Source organism: Myzus persicae, unplaced genomic scaffold (genome assembly GCF_001856785.1).
Source record: "Myzus persicae strain clone G006 unplaced genomic scaffold, MPER_G0061.0, whole genome shotgun sequence".
NCBI classification, from domain to species: Eukaryota; Metazoa; Arthropoda; class Insecta; order Hemiptera; family Aphididae; genus Myzus; species Myzus persicae.
The window spans coordinates 419,970-445,234 of NW_019101058.1; the positions used below are offsets into that span (position 1 = coordinate 419,970).

General features: G+C 28.0%; 1 protein-coding gene across 2 annotated transcripts in view; it reads left to right on the forward strand.

Annotated features, from left to right (window-relative positions):
- The window catches only part of LOC111027550, a 36,795-nt gene extending 20,393 nt beyond the window's left edge, over positions 1-16,402 (forward strand). For both annotated transcript variants that reach the window (XM_022305953.1, XM_022305954.1), the window contains 2 exons: positions 13,979-14,139; positions 14,790-16,402. In XM_022305953.1, the coding sequence (XP_022161645.1) occupies positions 13,979-14,139; positions 14,790-14,849 (221 nt within the window). In that variant the 3' untranslated portion in view covers positions 14,850-16,402. The remainder of the gene's footprint in view (positions 1-13,978; positions 14,140-14,789) is intronic.
- Positions 16,403-25,265: the final 8,863 nt, after the last annotated feature.

The following is a 25,265-nucleotide window of genomic DNA, read 5'->3' on the forward strand; positions in this document are numbered from 1 at the left end:
GGTTAGTTAAAATTTTTTAGTGAATATGTCAATGTCAGGAGTGAAATAAATGGATTGATAAGAGTTTTAAATTCGTTTACTAAAGAACTAAATCGAACAGTTAAGTTTTTATTTCGATGTAAATAATTTATTATAGATATATAATATTATGTTGAGTGTTTGATATTTGATGTGTTATCCTGAGAATAAATAAGGTTAGGCTATAGAAAACATAATCGCAATTCATATTGTTTTCCTTGGGGGGGAGGGAGGTGCTGAACAAACATGGACCAAAAAACCCGAAAGGGGCGAAACCTAAACATAGTAAATTTCAACACCAAATAAGAATACAAGATACGAAATAAAATATGCTAGACCGCTGCCTGCTAGCTCAAATTAAAAATAAAATAATCGGTAATGATACGAATTAAGAGGATTTCAGTAATACCTTATGTTTAGTTTTCTCTCTCCCATTCTGATATAAGTGGAACATAGCACATTTTCGTTTAGTTGAATTAATTTTGTGTAGTAAAATTTAATATAAGAGTGCCATTAACGTATTATCAAACTTAAAGTTAAGAACATTAACTGTGTTTATATAGTATATACATTGGGTTCTTACGATAGTTCAATTTTTCTAAGTATAATGGCATTTGAAATTGAAATTTCTTTAAAAGCCAACGTTTCAACACAGATTAAGTTCTAAACTTAAAGTTTTGACAATAGGTCAATTCACCTCGTATTAAATCTAAAACAACACAAGATTGGTTCTGAATGCAAATGTTGCTCATAGCTCAGAGATAGAAAATAAAATGTATTCTTCTGGCTTCTTTTTAATTAATATCATAATGTTTTAATGACAAATATAAATAGTTGACAATTAACCACAATATGTTTAATTTATTTGTATCAATTGTAGTTGCAGTGTGTTATATTTGAGTGATATTGACAAAAAAATAATTCGTATACATTTTAAAAACTAATGGGCTACTACAGAATCTTGTTTTTTCCACATCTATTATGAACACGGTCTATTGTGACCATAGTTTTGAAAATTTAAGCAACGTGCTTCTTGTTTGTCTAATCTAGCTGCTTAAAATTTTATTTTATTAAAACAGAGATTTTTATTTAAAAATGTCTTTGTTTTCAAGAATAAAGGAAGAGGTATTTTTCAGAGATTCAGTAGAATATTTATAAATATATAATATTTGTCATTATTAACTTGTATTGTCAGAGTTTTTCTTTATAAATTTGATTTATGTAGTGGAATATAAGATCTTCAAGATTTTTACGCTTCTATATATAGTTCGTCTTATTTTAGTTGATATGTAAAGTACTTAACTTTTGATTAATTTTGATACTTGAAAAATATATCGATACGAGTCTTGTGAGAATGTATTTAGTTTGTACTTTGTATCCATGATAGAACATTTGCAAGTGAATTCAGCAGATGAATGGATTATTGTTTTACAAAATGTTTGATTATTTTGTATTCATAATTTAATAAATATTAAAGGTTGTTGTATTTCGATAATTATATTTTCAGTAGGTATTAGTTTCAATTTCAGAATTATCATTTTTGGAGATACGAAATTGTGTGGTGTTTTAATATGGTTATGGTTTTTGAGATAATCCAGAAGACGATTCGATCTTTTATGGTGCCTCGGTCCAATTGTTATCAAAAATATCGTTTACACTGGATTCATTTAAAAAGTTGCCAGTAATTAATTTTTGTGTGAAGATGTGGTTGGTAGTGTAACCATTTCGATTTACTAACGTCCCTTGTCACTTGTCACTCGTCGTTGAAGTAAGTATATAGTTCTTGTTACACGTAATATAAATGAAAGACCGTTAGATTATTAATTCAAACTTTGAATAATTTACGATTTTGATTTGTTGGAAAAGGGTTGACCCCTGTGGGAAAATAAGAGGTTTATTATAAAAAAGCACAATATTTGTCGGTTAATTTGACTTTCCACGCTAAAAAAGTGTGTGTGTAATGAATTGAATAAACTTCTGCAGTAAGCTTACAAGACTCTAAATACTTTATTGTGTATTAAAATACCACAAAGTATTTATTTATAATTAAAATGCAAAACAATATCTAAAAGTAACATTTAAAACTAGGTAATTTATACTTTATTATTCATGTAAATGTTATATAACTCTACTCGAACAAAAAGTTGTTTATTGTGAATAATGTTCAAAAAAACCATATAAATATTTTTGTATCTCACCTTCCTTATTACAATATAACAAATATTATACAAGAACAAAATAGTAACGTACAATTGGAATATTCTTATATTGTTTAAAGTGTAAAATTAAATTTTATCTTCAAAATCTGAGTTTATTTAAATGATTTTTAGAACATTGTCTTAAATGTAAAAATAAACACGCAGTTGTAATTTTTTGCAAAATGCTCATACGAAATCATCGTTTTTGCTCTTGTCGATGTGTCACACCTTTTTTTTTAGTCAGCGTTTCGAACGTGAAAAACGAGCGACAATCGAAAAAACGACGCCTCGGTCCGTAAAAGAATTTTACAAAAAATACAACCTAGACTGTTTATTTTTACATTTAATATAATGTTCTAAGAATAATTTAAATTTATTCAGATTTGAAGATTTTGAAAAAAAATTCAAAAAAATGTTCATTGAGCCATCACATCGTGTATACTCATATATTAGTGACATCATCCATTTCAGAAACACCCGTATATATATATATTTTTTAATTATATTACATTTAAAAACACTATCGAAATAACTGAACAAAAATCAAATAATACATAAATATAGTATAAGTTTTAATTTGAATACCCTTTCTATGTATAACAATAATAAAAACAAAAAAAAAACAAACATTTTTATGATAATATGAATAAGATATATTTAATGGCTTTAAATGATCGATTTTAAGAACATTTTGAATAAAATAACAGCGCAAAAAAATCTAAATTGAAAACGTCTAGACATTCTAGCAAAATCTGTGCCAACGTATCGTTTATTTACGATAATAATTGAGCATAAACTTCACAACCGTATTTATCAAACAATCATTCTGAACATTGCATTATAATAAAAAAGCTTTTCAAAATTATGTTGGTATCTTTTTTTTGTATTTATATTTATTGCACAGTAAACAATAAATTATAATCCATCATATACTTACTAATAAATGTAATTAACGACAATCGCAATACTAAAATTATTTTTTTCTGAATTCAATTGAATCAGATTAAAGAATGATATGTTTTCTAAAATGTAATCTGGGGTTTAAAGCTTTATCCACCCGCAAATTCGCGTCACTAAATCAACGGTACCTGCAGCATTTTCACTCTGCGGTACAACTGTGGCTTGATGTTTTCCACTTTGGCAATTTAGAACATAACGACATTTACTCGCAGTGAATATAATCCCATTAAGGTTGACATAGTGGTAGTGGTTATCCCGTTACAACGCTGACAAGTGAATTCGTGTCAAATGATACTAGATTTAGAATTATTAAGACACCTTGGACGTTTTAACAGTGAATCTTGTTTTCCTACCTCCGTAAGTTAGTAGTAGTTACACAAATGCACAGCTACTTTGTTCGTTATATTAAGCGATAAAATTAATTGAACAAATTAACTCCTTAGGTTGAAGGTATACAATAGTTATAGTTTGTATTGGCTTATTAAATATTGACCCACAGAATTGTGATACAATAAATAATATTAAATAGTAACATATTTAATACTTTTCAATTTATATTTTTAGATTGTTAGCAGTGAAATTGTATTTTTGGGGTAGAAAAAATTCAATAATAATTGAGAGAAACTAACAAAATACATAGGAATAAACACTAATTTTCAACAAAATCAATTTTGTTTTTTTGTTTTTGTATTAAAAAATAAATAGACTGTAATTTTTACAAAATATTACATAAACAATTTCAAAACATTTAAAATACAATTTTCAAAATATTTTTTCTCAATGAACTATTTGTCTAACTAAAGATTTACTATTCATAAGAGTTGATACATAAATTTATTAAAATCATAGAAATTCGTAAATTATTTTGTAGTTCAAAGTTTAGTGTCTTTAATTTTAAATTATTTATGCCATTATACCATTAATGCCGTTCAACGTTTCGTCGGTATTAACTAATAAGTTAGTCATATGATGTAATATCATAATAATAATTAATGACCATTGTTGTATGATATATTTATATAACAATAATTGTACAATGCTTTTGGAAAACACAAGTTCGTCCTACCCATGTTACTAATAATAGTATAAATAAATTATAAAATATCCTGTACAGAAATAGAGGTTGACACACAGTTTTTTCATACCTACACAATGATCTATCATTAAATTCAAATTTAACACATCCATTTCAGTGACCTATTTAATTATGAGACACTTCTACCGACTACTATACAGCAGAGCGACTTCACTGTTTTTTTAAAGTTAATTTACTTGTAGGTATGTCGTGTTTATTAATAACAATTTTTAGTTTTATGTTTAAAATATTAAATAGGTGGCTATAATAGTCTTAATGATGACAATAGTCATAATCATGGTTGTTCCTTTATTCACAATTTCCAATAACTATACTGTTTAATGTTAATATTTTATGAACACAAATATTATTTTGATAAAATAATGTTTCTTCGAATATTTATTTAATTATTATTATACTTGAAAAAATATTTAGATTTTATTATTTTTGTTCATTTATATACAATAAAAAAACGGTAACAGTTTTACCTTTTTAGGTGTTTTACTATTCAAACTTAAAATATTTTTAAATGGATATAAAAATGAAATGAAAGGATAATAAAAACAAACACATTAAAAAGATTGCCCTTTTAATTTTTAACGAAATTTTAATAAACACCTCTAGTTGCGTGAACAAAATATTAAATCAATTGCAAAAAAAAAGTATAATTTAAAGTGTAATAATGTATTAAGAAGGCACTACCCACATAAAAAATACCATAACTATAAATACTTCAATGTTGACTCATAAAAATTACTATTTATATTTTAATAGATCTGTAATTACTAACTTCCATAAGAATGTATATCAAAGTATTGATAACATTAACATTAGAATATCTGTTTACATAATCAAGTCAAGACGTGTTTAGTGTTGTTATTTTTTAATTAATATATTTCATGATTTAATTTTAAATATAAGTTAACTTGTGGTGGTGATGCGGGTGATATCTAGCCTAGGATGTATCTACTTTTTAAAAGACATCTAAAAAATAAAAATACAATATAGGTTGTAGACGTTGCCCATCATAATAAGAATATAATTTTTAAATTGTTAATTCATTGTCTGTGCTTTAGATACCACATTTATTTATTCCCCTGGAATAACGAAGTGTTTTGCTTTTTAAAAAAGTTTTAAAAATTGAATTCATATTATTATTGTTAAAACTATTTATTTTATGTTATAGATAACTCGAAATATTCAAATGTGTGATATTATATTTTATGTCTATGAAATTGACAGCGTAGGTACAGAATTGTATATTTATTAAAGAGTGGTGTTATTAAAAATGTATGAAACCCAATTTTTGTCGTGTTGATGTTAATTTTTAAAATTAAAAACTTAAGTGAATGTAATATATCGTTATCAGAGTAGCAAAAAATTAATGAATTTCTTGTAATTCAAAAATATTTTTATTCATAAGTAATTTTGTTCTTTAATTTTTATTTTTCATTCATGACAATTATATAAATACGTTATCGACCAAGTCTAACCTAGCTAAGTCACCGAAGAAATAAAAATAATTTAAAACAAAAAATGCATAAGTTGTTTTTAAATTCTAACATAGAAATTGATTGATGGTTCAAGTGATATTTTTTTGCATGTGACATGTAACTATATCGATCTCCTTCGTCTCAAACAAACTCGTAAAAAAATATTCATCATTCATAATGAATAAAATATTTTTTTCTTTTATCATGGTTGAATAAATCCAATAAATTACAATTTGATTTAATTCTTTTTAATAAGCCTTTAGTTTTCACAAGAATTAATTTAATTTCGAGATGGGGTTCTAATAATATCACAAATTAATCTATAAGTGTAAAATAGATTCATTATGGAAACACAACTGTAGACTGTAGTATAACTTAAATGTCTACTCCGCTACCCTTATCTCGCTTTATAACGCTATTTCGCATTTGTCTTTGTTTGCTCTTAAACGAGAGTTTCGCCGTCCTTTCACGTCGACGAATTCGGCCCCATCGACAACATCATGAGATACCGTTTGAAAACCACCCACATGTCGATGTACCAAAATTGCCTATATAACGCGCCGACCAATGGATATAATATATAATATACATTATTATCAATATTATGAACACAATAACATGTAACATATTTCACACCAAAACCAGACCAAAAATGTATAAGAAATATTTAAATGTATCCACACTATTACGTCAATTATTTTACTTAACAATATAAATCGAGTTTGCAAATACGTAATTCTTATAATTCCAAACTTTTGTTGTTATTTAATTTAATTTTGTTTTGTTCTCGTTAAAACTATACAATATTACGGTAAAGCTATAATGTTTTAATAATAAAACACACACACACAACGTAAAGCGATTCAGTTTCCGCGTAATAATTCTATATTGTCATATTCTATAGAATATGGACTGCATAATATAATATAAATGGACTCGCAGTGCTTCCTGTATAGCCTCAACTTCCAGAAAAATTATTCAGAGGTTATAAAATTACTGTTTCGATTATATAGGTATTTTTTTTTTTTTTTAAACCCACGGACGACTAAATATACATATTATGCATATTTTATTTTAAACCTCTATACAGTGACAACATATAAATATAAAAAGAAAACCGCATGACCGTAAAACCAATAGATTCGTCGCCCTTCCGTCGAATCCTCAAAACCGACGGTCATCGATAACACATAATACATATTTTATGATGTTTACTTGTGAAACAATACTTTTGCACTTAACCCCCAGCCTGGGGTGCACACGCCCACGCGTGAAGCTACGCACACAAACGAAAACAGGCGCGCACGCCGATCTGTCCTATATAACCCCCCCCCCCCCCCGGACCCTTCGCTATAAAATCTTCCCGACGACCGCGAGCACGATTGCCATACGTATTAATATTATTATGATAATTTCGCGTACTGCACACACGCATGTTTATATATTATACTCATCTACGACGATCGGCAAAGAAGTCGTCCGGGAAACGTGATGGAATAACAACTACTTATGCGGTACCGCGAAGGGTAGCTACAACAATAATAATGTGCGCGGTGCGATCTTAACGGATGCACGCGATACCCGATAGGTATAATGGTATAAAACAACAACAACAACAATAACAACAATAATAATAATAATAATAATAATAATATGTACTCACTATTATATTATACAGTCGCGCACACGCCGCCGCCGCGAGTTCACGTGATGCTCATACATATTATAATGTAGCGTTGACAAAACGCAGACGTACAGGCGGGTTCGGGCGTCGTCGTCGGTGGGATGATATGGGTACGCCGACACTTTATACTTTTAGACGAATCGAATGAACGAGCTCGTTCGCCCGAACAACCGAATATATCCTGCTACAACAGTATATATATAACACGTATAGATATTATTATATAATACAATACCTACAATAATATAGTGCACAGCCACCGTATATTTTATTATACGGTATAGTAGTCGTGACGTGTGGCACCTATATATACACATCTCACGCCGAACCCATTCGCGTTTCACGTATCGCTATATTATTATATTATTATATTATCCAACTCTATCGGGACCCTGCTCATCTACCCACCCTCCCCGCCCCCACGTCACATCGCCATATGTAACAACACCTGTGGCACTCACGCGTACGTATTATGTAACAATGAAAATGCTGCACGAAATCCACGGATGTCCCGGGTTTTCTTCGCCGGGCGTGCGAAACCCTTTCAAAAGCCCCTCGGAGTCCTGAGGGGAGCAATAAACGTTCTCTTTCGGAACGTTTCTTTTTCGATACATCGGAGGATATGACTCTGTTTAACGACGCCTGCATGATATCAAACGTTAAAATGTTTTTAATTTGTAAATAATGACGAATGTGACTATAATGATTTATAGCATACCATTGTAATAACTGTATAATTTCCCTGTCACGGGTACTTCCGACGTATTATAATATTATATTGTTACACATAAAAGCCGACCCGGGACGTTCCCTCGGAGTACTTACTGCAGGCGACTTGTTCGCTGTTGCTGTTTGTATAAAATATATGCAATTGTAACGGTAAAATGACGTGGATAACGCATAAACGCTTGATATTACTTTTTTCTGCAACGCCTAACATTTTCGATTTATTGTGCATATTAAACACTTGAAAAAAAAAATGTGACTCCTACAAATTATTATTACTACTGCGCCAATGCAGTTTTATACGTCAAAAAAATGTACTTTAAATCACAACCTACATCGATTGATAATTTCCATATATATTAATATACGATATAAGATATTAAATATTTTAATCATATATATGTAAATCATCAATCGACGAAGTGATTTTAATTGCATTTATTTTTTTTACTTATAATATGTTAAGATTAATTTCAATTGGACGAGATAATTAACAATAATTGAGTTAATTTAATCTATTTCAAATTATCATAACTTCCAATTATTTCACGTTAATATTTAAAATAAATATTAAATTACCAAATGTCTAATTAAATACCTACTGTATTGATATTAAGTATCGAAATATTTCGTATTGGCTCAATCAAACTTTGAACCACCAATGAAAATAATATCCACCCAAATATTATAAAAAGTTAAATTTATCAAAACGACAATAGAATTAATATCTGTTAAAAGTTAAAACAGACATCAATATTATAGGAAAATAATATGACTTGTATGCCATACCAACTATACGAGTCGTTAAATTAATGTTGTAGATAATACAATTTATACCAATGTGCTATGTACATTTTAATTGTTTCATTGCGATATTGTGAACAACAAAAACGCAAATTAGTATAATAATGTAAACTCACACACGTGCGTTCAAACAAATAATTCGTTTACACAATAATCAATAATCGGTTGCGAATTGTTGACGAGTGACAACATGGACGTGTGACGAATAAACACCAAAGATCAATGTGCTTATTATAGTCTGCAGGGGTCGTCTCCAAACACAAAACACCTACTTAGTTGTAGTAGGTAACAATAATAATTGTATGCATGTGTGTATGTGGGTGTGTCATGTGTGAATAAGGTTGGGTTACATGTACCATTGTAATATGTTTACCTGCGATGTTAGTAATGCTATATAGTAATTTAAACGGGACATTAATTAAATATTATATTGTAATTATGCCATTAGGTGGGAAAGACGGTTCGCAACTGAAACGTATTATTATTGTGTCGATACGCGAGCATCGATAACGACGAGTACATAGTTTAATAATAATATATTTATGGTATGCGTACACTGCACATAGTATGGTACATATTTCACAGGTACTGCGTAACAGTTTTTTTTTTCATGATTATTCACTAGCTGGTAGGTGGTGGGAATATTTTAATAATTTCGTTTAGCGACCAACACATTCATCGCCATAGTATACACGCGGTCACGCTCGGCAGGATTATAATTTCTACGATTGGAATTAAAAGCAAATAAACGCGAGTTTAGGTATGTCATATTGCGGCAACAGGTATTTGCATAAGCCGCTGGAGTTTTTTTTTTCTGTTCTTTCCGGGTATAATGTTATATTTTTTTTATTATTTTTACTATCTGTTTTTTTTTTTCATTATGAAAAAGGGAGCTTTAAAAATCGTAGTACTTTACGTTATGAATAAAATCACATGAAATCAACAACAGAATTTAATCACTCACCAACGATATTACTTAGAAATATTAAGTAATATATTATACAAACATACAGGGTGATTCACCAAGCACGATCATAGCTTTTTTTTGCTTTAATAATATGGCCGTTCAAAATAGAATTTTCAAATTTTTTAAATATTTAAACCCGTATTTTAATTTTTTGAGATTTTTTGTTTTACTTGATCCTCAAGTCCTGTGAAGATATGAACTTCGGTTTTTTTTAATGAGAAACACTCTTTTCTATTACAAATTATATCAAGAATAATTTTTCTGAATACCTTAACTCAACAAAACCAAAATTTGATTCAGTACTTTTGAATTACATAACTTATTTAGTTATATAATTATATTATAACCCTGAAATTTGGAAAATATGGTGGCTATATTGATTAGAAAATTTAAATAATTAGTATTAATAATCTAGAACAAGTACTAATTTGTAAACATGGTCCAAGTATAATAAATACTAAATTCAATATTACAGCTACTCAATATTTTTTTGTATAACTATTATATATAAACATTGCCAAAAAAATTATCCACTTAATAATTGACTGTAAAAAAGGGGAGTTTTCTTTAAAAAACAGAAGTTTTTATCTAATCGTGACCATCTAAATATTACAAAATATGGTTTTTAAGAGTATTTAAAAATTTCAAGAACAAGAATTTGATTAAATTCATCATTAGTGAAAATAACGGGGATGGTCGTGCTCAGTGAATCACCCTGTGTATATGGGTGTGTATACTTATCGCCCACCACGTTCAGGAGTCATATTGTTACAGGTAAAAAGTATAGGGAATGCGCATTTATTTACGATTAACATAACGGTATTTACTATTTGGTTAAGAAAATAAAACAGAAAAACACGGTATCCTTGGTATTATGGTAAGCTAAATCCCAGGGGAAAATCCGCCACATTTCACGGGACTATAAGCTTTGAAGAGATGTACGCGTATTATCCTACCTTTAGTATGAAAAGTATAAAGGGCCTTAGCACACTCGACTCTCAACATATACTCCTTCTAAAATGAAAGACAATTCTTAGAATTACATGTACTTGAATCCATTGCGTTAATACTCCCCTTACAACTAAGATTGCTCTCCACAATAAAACTATATGAAAACTAAATCTTGAATACAATCGTTTTTGTCCAATAGAAATAAAAACTACTTTTAGTAAAGCTACAAATATAAGACATATATTTAAAAACAAAACAACTCTCATTAAATGTGAAAAGAATAATGATACATAGTAATTTATAATTATGAAAATTAAGCCGAAAATAATCTATCAAAAATAATTTTTAATTATCCTAATTTGGTTGATATTTAATATTAAACCAATTATATGAACAGTGGACGTTTTCGGAACATATATATATTCACTGCTCAATTTGTTTTGTTAGGGATGATACGTTGTTCGTTATAAAATATTATTTTAATAATACCTTCACATACCTTATGTAGTTTTTATTTGGCCAAATTGTGTTGAATAAGATATCCGAGTTCCGTTTGATGGATTATATAACGTATTACAGTGATACTGGATGACAGCTATACAATATAATTTTACAGTAATTTTAAAACTATAAATTAATATGTATTTAATTCAGTAAAATTACGAAGATTTACTATTCTAGAATAAATACTTAATAATTTAGGCTAATAGATCGATTTCCCTCAGAATAGTTTTTTGTATGCAACAATTTATCATTAAATTTAAATTTAACATTTACATTACAGCGTGATAACACTCAATATCGATGCACACTTGACATCTACTGTACAGCAGACTGGTTACCTACTTTCTTCCTTTTTAATAATAAATCGTTAAATTATTATAAATTAAAACTTTATAAAGGAACAAACATATTCAGTGGTTTCTTGTGTATCGAGTACTGCGAATAAAAATATCCAATTATAGTTTTAAAGTTTTTTATATCTTACATTGATCACTAATTTGGTTATTTTTTACATTAAATTATATGTAATGAATCAATTTGTGTGGGTGGATTGTTGGATACCTTATCTAATAATATAAATTGGAATTGGAATTGAAATTATAAAAATAAAAAAATAGCAAGAAAAAAATATAAAGTATCGTTATACCGTTTTATTGGCTATTCGTCGTAGCAAAGGTGGCCGCCATTCAGCAGGGCACTATTTACTTTCCTTGCCGAACTATAAAATATTATGATATAGGTACATCATTATAATATGAAAGATGCAACATCATGGTACGAGAAAAAGGTCCCGTATATTTTTTTTTTAATTACGACGGTCCGGGCGATGATAAAATATAAAACGGTCGTTTTTTCTCTCTCTCAAACGCCCTAAAATCGAATGAAATAACATGTGCCGGGGTTCCGTCGGGGGAAAAAAAAAATTTCTCATCTCACCGTATTATAATATAGTTAAAGCGCAAAACGTTTAAGCCGGCGCAACGCGTAAGTATACAATCGTATATTATATAGGACCGTAATATAATTGCCGCTAAACCGTTACTAAACGTTTGGTGTGAATCGAGCGCTAATGACAGTATATATAATATATATTTCGTAAGACTCGGACATAAATCGTTTGCCCACTCGAACCTTTTCGGCAGGTATTGGTCGTGGCCGTTCGGTTCTCTCGTCGGCGTTGACTCTCCGTCACTGCCGTGCACCGTCGTCACTATCGCGATGTTGCAGAGGTTAGCGATTCCCGTCCGTCCGCATCAGACCGTGATCGAAATCGCCCCGGAGCGTTCGCCATTAGCTCCGAATTGGAATCAAATATTGTTCGCTTTTTATTTTTGCCCGACATTGTCGATCGGTCGTACCGCCGCACGCGTAAACCGCGAAACCCACGCAACGTTTACACGAGACCAATTATAGTTATTATTTCCCTTGTCGTGATGACTATCCCCGAAATAGGTATGCCGACCGATTATTGATTTTATTATTATTGTCTTCATACGTTGTTATGTGCTCTAGTTGCTAGTGCATTGTTGTACCCGCCTAACCCATAATATAAACACTACCTGTATAGGTATTGTTGTTTTGACTTGTTTGTGTTGCAAATTTCAAGACGTAGGTAGCCTAATGTATTATGCATACAAAAGCTTTAGTTTGAAACAAAAAACCGTTCTTGACGAAAATATTGTGGTCGAATACGTGCATCATTTGAATACAACCCAAATATATTACGAAAAACGGTTGTATTTACAAAACAACCATAACGAATTTAAACTTATAAGTGGGTACTGCCTTCCATCCTGAATCTAACGATTTCAAAAGTTCAATTTAATTCCAACAAAATTAAAAAACATAAATGTAAATCTATTACATATAAGTACCCACTTTACTCTTTTATAATTTACGAGTAAAAATAACGTTTGACATTATTTGAACCACTAGTATTTAATATATTATTGATATTTTTCACATAAAAATAATAATAGTTAAGTAAACAAATAATATTATCGGTCTTGTAGTAATATAATGTTTTAAATAGAATTAGTACTTTATTATTTTAAATTCTGAAAATATCTTGAAACTTTCTATAATTATATATGTGTGTGTGTGTGTGTGTGTGTGTGTGTGTGTGTGTGTGTGTGTGTGTGTGTGTGTGTGTGTACTGTACAGTGAAACAATATAACACTTCTGTGACAACTGGGATTTGACCTTAACGAGTAAAGAAGTATCCACAGACAACACTACCCTTGGGACTAAATTAAAATATAAGACCAAAACAAAATGGATATAAATTATAAATTGACCTTTTCACACTGTAGTTTAGAAAACAGAAATACTATATTATGTGTAAAATACTTTAATGTATATTGCGTTATATAGTTATATAATAGATATACTTAAGAATTTACCAAATTTAGTTCAAGAGAAATGTCGAAGATTATTTTATTAAATTATTAAATTGTAGTAATGTAGCAGTTGATATATTTAAAGTTCTCAACGTCTTAAAAATCCTTTCGATAATCCAGTATGGCTGTAGGATAGTTTTTAACGATTCTAACATAGGAATGTAATTACAAAAAAAATGAAAATATTTCGTTATTTCAGAGTGTCCGCCCACTGAAGATGGATTCGAACGGTTTGCTTGTCCCACTCCAGACAAGGAAGGACGGTTCAGGTGCATAGACGATCACGTTCTGTGTGATGGATACATAGACTGTCCAAATGGCGACGACGAAGACAGAAAGAATTGTTTCTTCTTCAAAACAGTAAGAACATAAATAATAATTACAAGCTTAATAGAATGCAATTTGTTTTGGGAGAGAGATGGTAAGACACTATCGCATTAATCAATTTAAGAAAGCTCCATTTTAACGCTAAAGTAACTTAATTACCTATCCTATTATTTAAGTTGTAAATTTTGAACATTCTACAAGATAAAAGAAAATAAGTACTAGTAGGGACGTTTAAATAAAAGAGTTTTTGTCAAATCCCTTCAATTTTAAGATAAAAAAAATATTCGGTATATTTTTATTCAAGCTTTTACAGGTTACTATAACTTAACTATTTATACATACCAATTACAAATAATAACAATTTGTAAACACTATTTAATTTTATTTTTCAATAAATAAATGTTATTCGCAGAAAAATACAATGAGTCCCATGGATTGAAAATATTCGATCAATAATATTAAATTAAGGTATAGAGTTAAGTAAAGTTTATAAATGAAATAACGTAATAAATTTCATAGCCATGCTTTTTTCACAAACTTTTATTTTGTGAAAAACTATTTCTAGTGCCTATATTGAAAGCAATAATATCTATTATACGGATACTGGGTCAGAACATTATATCGCTACATAAAAATAAAATATTTTAAAAATTTTAAAACTTTTAAAATTAAATTTTTTTCAGACTAAAGCTCATCTGGACATACTGGCAGACGCTCTTCTACGGTGGGCAAGAGGACGCTAATCCAAAATGTAATTTAAAATAATATCTTGATAAAACGCCTACGACAATTTAAATTCAAAACCCATAATTCAACAAAATAACTTTCCTTCTATAGGTTTGATTGAAAAATAATATTTTCCCTAGAAACTTGTTTAAGGTACTTATAAAAATTGTTCGCATTACATGCGTGCAAACAAACGACAAAAATAATTTACAGGATAAAATGGAGGCCTGGAAAACGAAACGCTTTTTGGCGTACTACTACTGATGTTACACCGGTAAACATTTCAAAAGTCTATTAAATTATATTAACCACGTTTTCCTCTTTTATGTGCTCATAACATTATGATTTCATTTTAATACTACCAAGTTCCTACAATAGTTGTTGTTACCAAGCATGTGTCATGTTGATGTATTTTCGTACGGGTTGTATATTAATTTATTGGTTTTTTTTTTAAACTCTATCTGTGGTCAATCAGATCTGTGAATGAGATCGCAATAAATCATTGTGTGTTTATTTTAATCGTGAATAATAGAACTTGTAAATATTATTATTACTATTACTATTATTATTATAAATATTAATATTACTACTACTATTATTATACTATTAATTTGATTACCTATATTTATTACTAAATTTTATTGTTCAACCTATGCTTCCGCATGTGTTTTTATTGTTTCCACGGCCTTTTTTCTAGATAATAATACACTATAAATGAATTTTAAAAACAGAATACAAAATATTCGTTTTTATTAAAATTATACACAACAGTTTATTAAAATTATACACGACTTTTTATGAAAAAAAAACAAACCTTACAACACTTCTGTGTTTATTATTATCATTTGTATTTATTTACCCCGACATTGCATGTGCCTGTTCTACCCGAGTTTGTGTTTAACCCTAATTTACCATAAATATCACATCACCTAAATCCTATTTATTATACTTTGACGGTACTATATAGCTTTGGATGTTTCTTAAATTGCACGCAGGGATGGACAAACTAAAAACACAAGGTATTCATGTACGTATTTTTAATGAACTATAAAAAAATTATGAAAATCCTCGTGAAATGATTAGTGCCCATCCCTGTAGTGTAGGTATGTGTATGATATTCAACCTGTTTAAATATAATGAGACATGCAGTTTGCACATTTTTACATAGTGATGAAAACAACGTCGTAAAGGTAAGTAACCTGTAATTTATTCAACAATTGCATTACATTTTGGTATTTTAAAGTTCTTATGTGCATCGTTATTCGTTTGTGTGTCCTCATAAGCGAAACACGCTAACAATACTTAGGTTTTCTTTATGATGATCATATTACATATTAGTACCTGAACTACAATTACATATTACATTACGGTTTTAGAATAATATATAATATAATAATAATAATAATAATGATAATAATAGTACACCATAAACATAATGAACTCAGAAATGACGAAAGATTTTTGAGTTAAGATGATTAAAATTCGTACTATTTAAAAACACATCTGAGTGCATATCCTTTACAAATTCTATTTGATGCACTGGCACACACGCATTACATAACGTTATAGTCAATCCCATTATACTACTTTTATATTTCGTTTAATCCTCCATAATATTATACATTTTTTATCATCTGTACTAACATTTAACGAGATTAAAATATTACCACTTCATAACATATTTAACATATTTCTTTGTCCTCCATAAATAAAAAATCACTGCTCTCACATCGTTTTATTATAATAGCACATTAGTACTAAACTCTTTTTCTCGTTTAACCATGTCAATAGTATAGTTGAAAATCAAATTATCGACTTCAAAGTTATTCTTTTTTCTATTTATAAAAGGTTATTAACAAACGTACTTTATAACGTAACACTACAAACATATAGTATAAAATATTTTATAAAACAATTTTATATACTATTATTATTATATGTAATTTTTAGATAATTTATATAATATATATATGATATGTGTGTACCTATACATAATTATATTATAATAAATCTGGCATCTTATAATCATAAATACTTATTTTATATTTATGGAGAGGGTATTAAGTAAGGCTTAACGTGACAAATATACTAATTATTAAAAATATGTTATTTTTTAAAATTAAAATGTATATGTCTTAACGATCCACAGAAGCAAAATACACCAAATATTATGGTTGTTGAATCCAAAAACCACACACTTACAATAAAATACGAGACAAAACCGCACACTTTTTTGAGATTCTTAAAAAGCCGATAATTGTATAATTACTTAAAAATGTATATATTTTTAATGTAAAATATATTATTAATTATTTATATATGTATTTAAATAAAACAAATATTAAATAAATTGCCATCAGCTAAGTACTCATCATAAAAGTTAAATTAGAGTTTTATATTCTTTTTACACGTTACAATAAGAATTTCAACTTATTCGTAAACATAAAAAATTGTTTCATTTTGAGTGGTAGAATATCATAATTTAAAATAAAATGTAGTGCTCCTATCAAACCTTTTGGTAAACTTTGGAAAAGTTTTCGACGTTCAGAATATATCTGGGCTGTAGATTAAAAATAGTGTGCGGTGTTTTGCTGTACAGTGAACCGATAAAGTGTGCGGTTTTTGTCAATCGACCTTTTTAGAGACAAAGTCGTAAGTGTACGTTTTTTGGGTGCAACTTTTAGTGTAGTAGATCACAAACCGTGTTTATTATAGTCTTAATAAAACAATTATTTTTCGTGAAATTAGTACGAATATTTTAATATTTACTTGTTATTAATTTAATTTTATCAAATTTTTTTTATTGAAATCAATAGGTATATTACTATGTTGTGAAACGTATTTTGGTATTTTAGTGTGCACTCTCGTCCGAATGTCAGATTGTGTGTACTTAACCCATTCAATATGTTTCTAAATCCATCCCAATCAAGTGAATAAACTGTCCACCATGCGACGCAATAACATGATACACGATTATTTCGTTGAGGAAACTGACACGGCACTTAGTGTTTACTAATTCCTACTTACATATTAACTTTGGTCACGCATGTTTTATTTAAGTTAAGCTCTTACCCACACGGTCCTACCCAATGATGTCCAATCACTGAGCTATACGCGCGATAGGGTGGGTGTAATTAAATGATTTTCCCTCAAGTTTAAGATATTCTTACCACGCAACTGCGGTGAGTTTGGCAACGTGACACAACGAAAATTAGTAGACGCCGTAAAGGTACCTTAAAGTTAGAGTAAAGATATTTTCTAATACTATAATACTATTATTGTTTATTATTGATAATATTATTTTGAACATTAATAAAAGCCGAAAATAGAGCTTTGGCGTTTCTCATAGATGACACGAGAGAATATTTTATACTCCGATCGATTTTGGTTGTTGGCCGACGATAAATTCAGATTTATTTTAGAAAACCCTTTTTAATCAAAAATTCATCACGAGTATACAATTGAAACTAGTAGTAAACATTATTATAAATTGTTATTACTCGTATTTACACTCATTTCATTCAAATTAAAGTAAATTTATTATCACAGAGATTTAGAATTTCAATATAACATAGCACACTTTATAGAGCCCATAGTTGTTAATAATAAATCATTTCTGAAAAATGTACAAGTTCTCCGCAATTTTTTTTTTTTAACGGAAAGGCTGTAAAAGTAATTTCGTCCAGAATTGTTTTTAAAATATGACAATAATGGCTTTTAAATTTAACAATATATTTCTAACCCATTTGTTTCAACGACAGGCATACTAGTTAAACTGTATGGTTATATAACACAAATCATACTAAAAACGTGTAAATTATTATTTATAATTATATTTGTATTTTTTTTTATTACCACTTGAACGGAAATGCCATAACTTACTTTGATATTGATCTTCAAAATGAACGTGAAATAAAATCACTTTTCAAACTAAATTCCAATTCCCATTTGCCATCACCAGTATTTAAATACATCTATTAAACATTCAAGTAATAACTAAATCGGCGCGGTGGCTTGAATTTTTAACTTTTTGTGTATACTGCTTATCTATAAGCTCACCTAAATATTTAAGCAATCCAAAACCTTATCATTAGAAACTTTTCACCTTAGGTAACATTCTCAAAACACTATATTCTCAATTCACAAATTTGTCTTCATAATTTACCGTATAAATATATAATATATAATTTACAGAAGATTTTTAAAAAGCTCGAACACTAAATTCCCTATTTGAAATATTCTTCTTGCTACATTACGGATCAGATTCAACCATTAATGAATTTAAATCACCCGATCTTCAACTTCATTAGTTTACACATTTTAATATTTCATAAATTGCAAGTCATTTTTCATGTTATTAAAAATAAGTGTTTTTTATCCTCGATATTCTTTGTAATCATTTCAGAAGTGCTTTGAGAATTGATACTTGGAAAATTATAGTGATAATTCTGACGGACACTCTGCCGTGTCTTCTTTTTTTCGTAATTAGTTTAAATATAATATATTAAACTTATTTTATTATTCAAGATATTTATACATTTTCCTTATACAAATATTAAATTTCAATTCCTGAACTTTGTCACAGGCTTAACATAATATATTTAAAATAAAATAGATATGTTCTTATATGCACAGATAAAATTATACACTTGACTACGTTTCGCAATTTATTCTAAATACCCAATTAGTTATAATCAAATTTGAAGTACCTATAGTGACACTTTTACGAAATCAATATTAATTCCAAGATGTTAACAAAAATAACGAATGAATGTGTTTTTGAATGAATTTATTACATGTATGATGTATCTAGAGAGGACCTTTTTTTATATTATAATATATTTTGGACCAAGCAATATTTCATAACCATTTGAAAGATTTAGGATATTTTACCGTTGTTTGAAATTTTAAATTACAAAAAAATCTAAACTTCTCCAACAAAATATTACGTTTTATTCCATACAAATATCGTAGAAAGAATTTTAACAACTTTTATGCTGTAAAAGACTAAAATGGTAATCTATATAATTTATTCCGGGAGCTACATAATATGTATTGCGTAGTATTAAAAATCTAATTACGATTTTTTCAATTAATTTGCGTTGACGTCCATAAAATAGTAGTTTATCCTAAGGCTGATTCAATTCGAGTAAAATAATATCTTGAATGTTACAATGAGATTCTATTTAATAATTTTATAAATGTATTTCAAACAATATAATATTCAACTATCCAACAACCAACACAAAATTTTACCCTATCAAAAATATTTCCAATTATACCAAAATTAAACTTCTTTTTTTTTTAATGCACACAGAATTCATAACACTAGTTTATAAGTAGACCAAATCGTGATATCCTTCTTGGTTATCACTAAGTACCTATAATTCGAAAACGCTGTCGCATAAACTGCATATGGCCCTGCAAGTATTCGTTTGGTCCATAATAATAATTAAAAATTTCGCCTATTTTTTTTAGAACAAAACTATTTTTGAATCACTTATAATAAATCGTGTTTTTAAATTAGCCACAGCTGCAAGAATAAGGGCCTCCATTAAATACTACATAGTATATATTAAGTGACTTTGAATGACATATTTTATTCTATAATACAATATAACTAATTATAATAATTTATTCGGGTTCTCAAACAAATAAAAAAGTAGTTAATGTATTATGTAATAGGCTGTGTAATCGAATCGTTTAGTTACCAATTTATCATTATAATATAGCACATTTTTATTATACACTCAACACGATATAAAATATTTATTTTTGAATACGACGATCGAGGTACACAGATTTTATCATGCACGACGTTAAAATACAGTTAAATACGATTGATTTGAATTGTTTAAATTGTGAAAGAACGTTTTGTCATCCTAGTGTTTACGCCGTACCTAGAAGTTAAATGTAGGTATGTCATTATGCGGCTATTATAGGTCCCTGCGTATCCAAAGAACTTTTATCAAATGGGTTCCGGAATAGGTAAAGTTCAATAATATTCAATATGTTGATATTTCTCTTCATAAATCTGATTTATTTAAATACGTTCAATATGTATTTCGGAGAGGGTCGACGGAACTTACTCAGAAAACTATTAATATTCCACATAATATACTGTTTATTATGTACACCTACAACAACACTAATTCAAGGAAAATAATAATACGCTATAATTGTATCCTACAATTATACTTCAATATTTTATGTAATTCAATTGATAACTAGATGGGGGAAGCAAAAAAAAAATATATTAATGTGTACAACTTTATTTTTATAATATAATTATTAACTATTAATATCGATGGCTTAAATTAAATAGATCAATTTTTTGAATTATCTTATTGAAATATTATAATATACCTACTATAAGTATAATAATTACTTATAATTATGAACTGAAAATCTGACTGAATTTGAGATTTACATGCGGTAGAATTGATTTAAACTAAAAAGTTCAAATTTCCGTGTCTATTCACTAAAGAGAATGACTATTATTATATTAACAAATTACGTCTGAGTATGTAGTATGTGAGAACAAAAATGGATAGTAATATATTAATTATTAATGTGCCTACAACTATGTAGTGAATCCTTACGACTATTTTTCATGAAATAATTTAAACGGCATCTACTATAGGTACCGAGGGTCGTTCAAAACCACACACTTACCATTCATAACCGTACATTTTACACCGTTCAATACCACACACATCTTGTCTATTGTTAAAAATGGAAATTTATAATGCTGGTGATTCAAAATCGTACACATTTGAATATTTGATTGACAGTTAAAAATCAAACATTTATTGATATTAAATAATACGTCATTAAAATAATGTAATATATAAGATCTTATAATTTTTATATTAACTAAAAATTATTTTATTTATAGTCAATTCAACCAAATATAATAAGAAAAAGTACATTGTTTAAGAGGATGCCACACATGCATGTTTTATTTCCGTCTTAAAAATGTACAACATGGTTAATTGTACGTTCACAATAATGCATTTTATTCTGTAAATTCTAAAATAAGAGTGAACTTACCTATTATAAAATTTAAAGACAAAAACATTATACAGGGCAAATTGGAGGATTTTATTGTTATTATTATTCTTGAGTAAGTTATGGTCAAGTTTTAAAACAATCATAACTTACTTAAAAATAATAATATCAATAAAATCCTCCGAAAAGCCCTAGATTATATTCTTGTTCTTAAATTTTATGATAGGTAAATTCACTCCAATTTTAAAAATTACAGAGTAAAATGTGAACTTAAAATTTTCCATGTTGCACGTTTGTAAGACGGAGACGGCAAATGCGTCCTCTTAATAAAAAAAAAATAATATTTAGAATGGAATAGAACTGTGGATAATCCCGAAAGTTTAATTTATTACATTGATTTTATTATTTTGTAATTTTGATTCAATATGACTAACTGGTGTGCGGTTCAAAACAGTAATGTGATTTTAGACAAATGTGTGCATTATTAATAATTATCAGTGTTTGCGGTATTGAACTGTATAATTTAGGGAAAACTGTGCGGAATTGATGCATAACAGTGTGCGGTTATGACGACCGCCGACATAGGTATACTCAAGCGGGCGCCACACCCACACATGTGTCGAATTGTCTTACAAACGTAGATACCTACTACATATCAACAAAAAATTTAAATACCGTAAAAGCCCATGAAAAACACAAATAATGTTATTTTATATTTGGTTTGATAATACGTCAATTCACTTTAATATTAAAACTTACTACACACAATTGGAACTAACGACAAATCGACAAATTTAACACCTACAACCCATACTCATGTTGTACGTTTGTAAGACGGGTACAACAAAGCGGGTGTGGCGTCATCTTAAATTCAAAAACGTCGTGTTGCCTAAGTATAATAGTATTATATTATTATCAAGCCGTCAAAATTATTTCCCTACACCATTTCATTAGACTTGCATGATAATAATCAATAAGCGTCATCCGTGACAAGATTACTTGTAAGTACGTATAAAAGGTGACAGATAATATAAATTGTATAGGACATGACTAAATAAACTTTATTCCGTCATGGCATGGGTAAGGTAGGTAGTAAGTACCTACTAAGTACCCATACGAGGACACGTGGAATGGGTCGCAGTGATTTCAAGTAGGTATAATATATATAAATGTATAATAGTTATATAGCTTATTTACTGTGTAGAAAATAATATTATAAAATATAAGTACAGGAGGACTTTTCTGCCACGGACAAAGTTAAGTAAATTTGAGTTTGGTAATTTCAAATGGTTTACTATTTTTTATCGAAACAGATTTTTTTATTTCATTTTTTGAATGACCTATATTTGTGAATTAGTGATTTATTGATTTCGAGCAGAATTTATTTTTTGAAAATGTCTGTGTATAAAATATCGTTTAGTGAATCAATAAACTTAGTATTTTATTTACTATAGTTGAAATTTATTGTTAGATAAAAGTGCACAAACGTCCAAGCCTGGGTATAAACGAGTTAAAAAGTTAAAGTTAAGTTAATTTTAACTTTTTAGCTTAACTTTCTTAAATTTAATTTTCATTAACTTAACTAACGTTTATAGATGTAAGCTTGATAAATAACGAGCTATTTTTAGTCAAATTCAATTTACATTAACTTATAAATAATTAAATAATAAATACAATAAAATTATTATTGATGATGCATATTACATAAACATTTACTTTTTATTATTTTAAACCATATCACAGGCTATTTATGTATTAAAAGAAAAAAGAAAACTTAACTTAATACGTTAATACGTTAAGTTGCTATATAAATTTAACTAAATCGAGTTAAAGAAAAATGTGGATAACTTTAAACTTTTTTTAATATTTTATATCAACTTAACTTAACTCAGTTACAAATTATCATTAACTTTCCCAGGCTTGCAAACATCTTTAGTGACATTGTCACGTTATATCCCACTCCAATTGAAAAATATTAAATGTTTAAAAAGAATTAATTACTGTGGTGCAATAATCATTATTTGCACAACATTTTCTGATAATTTTCTTTAAAGATACAAAATCAAAAATATGTTTTCATTTAAAAAAATTTGAACATTGCTAAAAATTGCTACGATTTGTACACACTGTTTTAAAAATGATTAAAATAAAAAGCTTAAGCGATTCTATAATGAAAGAAAAAAAACCGAAAACAAATGTACCAACCTAACATTTTCAAAAATAATCACTAATTCACGGTTCACAAATATTCTTTCTCTTTCTACACGATTATTCCAAATAATTATAACATGCGAAATAAAAATGTAACATTTCAACTAAAACATAACATTACGTATTATGTGTACCTTGCTAAATAAAATGACAAATTTGACAAATAAATTGTCTAGGATAAAGTTCAATATCCTTCAAAATTTAGAATAGGTACCTACTAAAGGTTTTTACGTTCGTTTCCCCCATCTGTTCGTCAATTATTACTAAGTACTTTGAATGTTATAAAGTATAAATATACGGTCTTAACCCATTTACAAAATGTGATTTAAACGTCCTAAATAGTATTTTGACTAATTTTATTATTCTTATTATTGTTATCAAATTGAAAAGTTTTATGTGTTTTTTAATATAAAAATTATCATTATATTAATTATTATTAACGGTAACATTTAAGTCATATTATTATTTTGTTTAATTATTTTTAATATTGTGATATATACGCCAAAGCATTATTACTATACAATATATTATATGCATATAATATTGTTTGTTAAACCTATACATATTCTACCATGGTTAGAGGCGAATTTATATTGCTATAGATATTTATTTTTATTTTAAAATTAAATTCTTTCGACATTAAATAATAGTAAATTAGGTAGGTAATAGGTTTATTATATTATAGGCAATAAGATTATGATCCCTGCTGTGATGTGTAAAATTAACCTAAGTGCACCGACATTAGTATAAGTATAATAATTATTAATTAATAATACTACTTTAACATATTATCATTTATATATTATTACGTAAGTACCTAGGTAGGTAAAAAACACATACCTATAGTGTACAAGGTATATTATCATGTATGTGCATTAGTTTTCATGATACAGCGTGTTATATATTTTTACTTGTAATTATTTCAACATAGTTTTAATAACATTTTAATATTTTAATTTGTAAAACAATGATAGACGCATATTATCATAATATTATAGTGACGTACAAGACAAGTTTACTGTGAATTCGCCAATAACCATGTGCAACTTAATACATATCAAGTCCCTCGTAAACATATCAATAATGGAATTTAAATTGTTTTTGTTCTTTAAAAAATTTAATTATAATATTAATACTGATAAATATTATAAATCGTATCATTATATTTAAAGTATTTATTAGGTATTTATGTATTATTGTATGTACTAAAT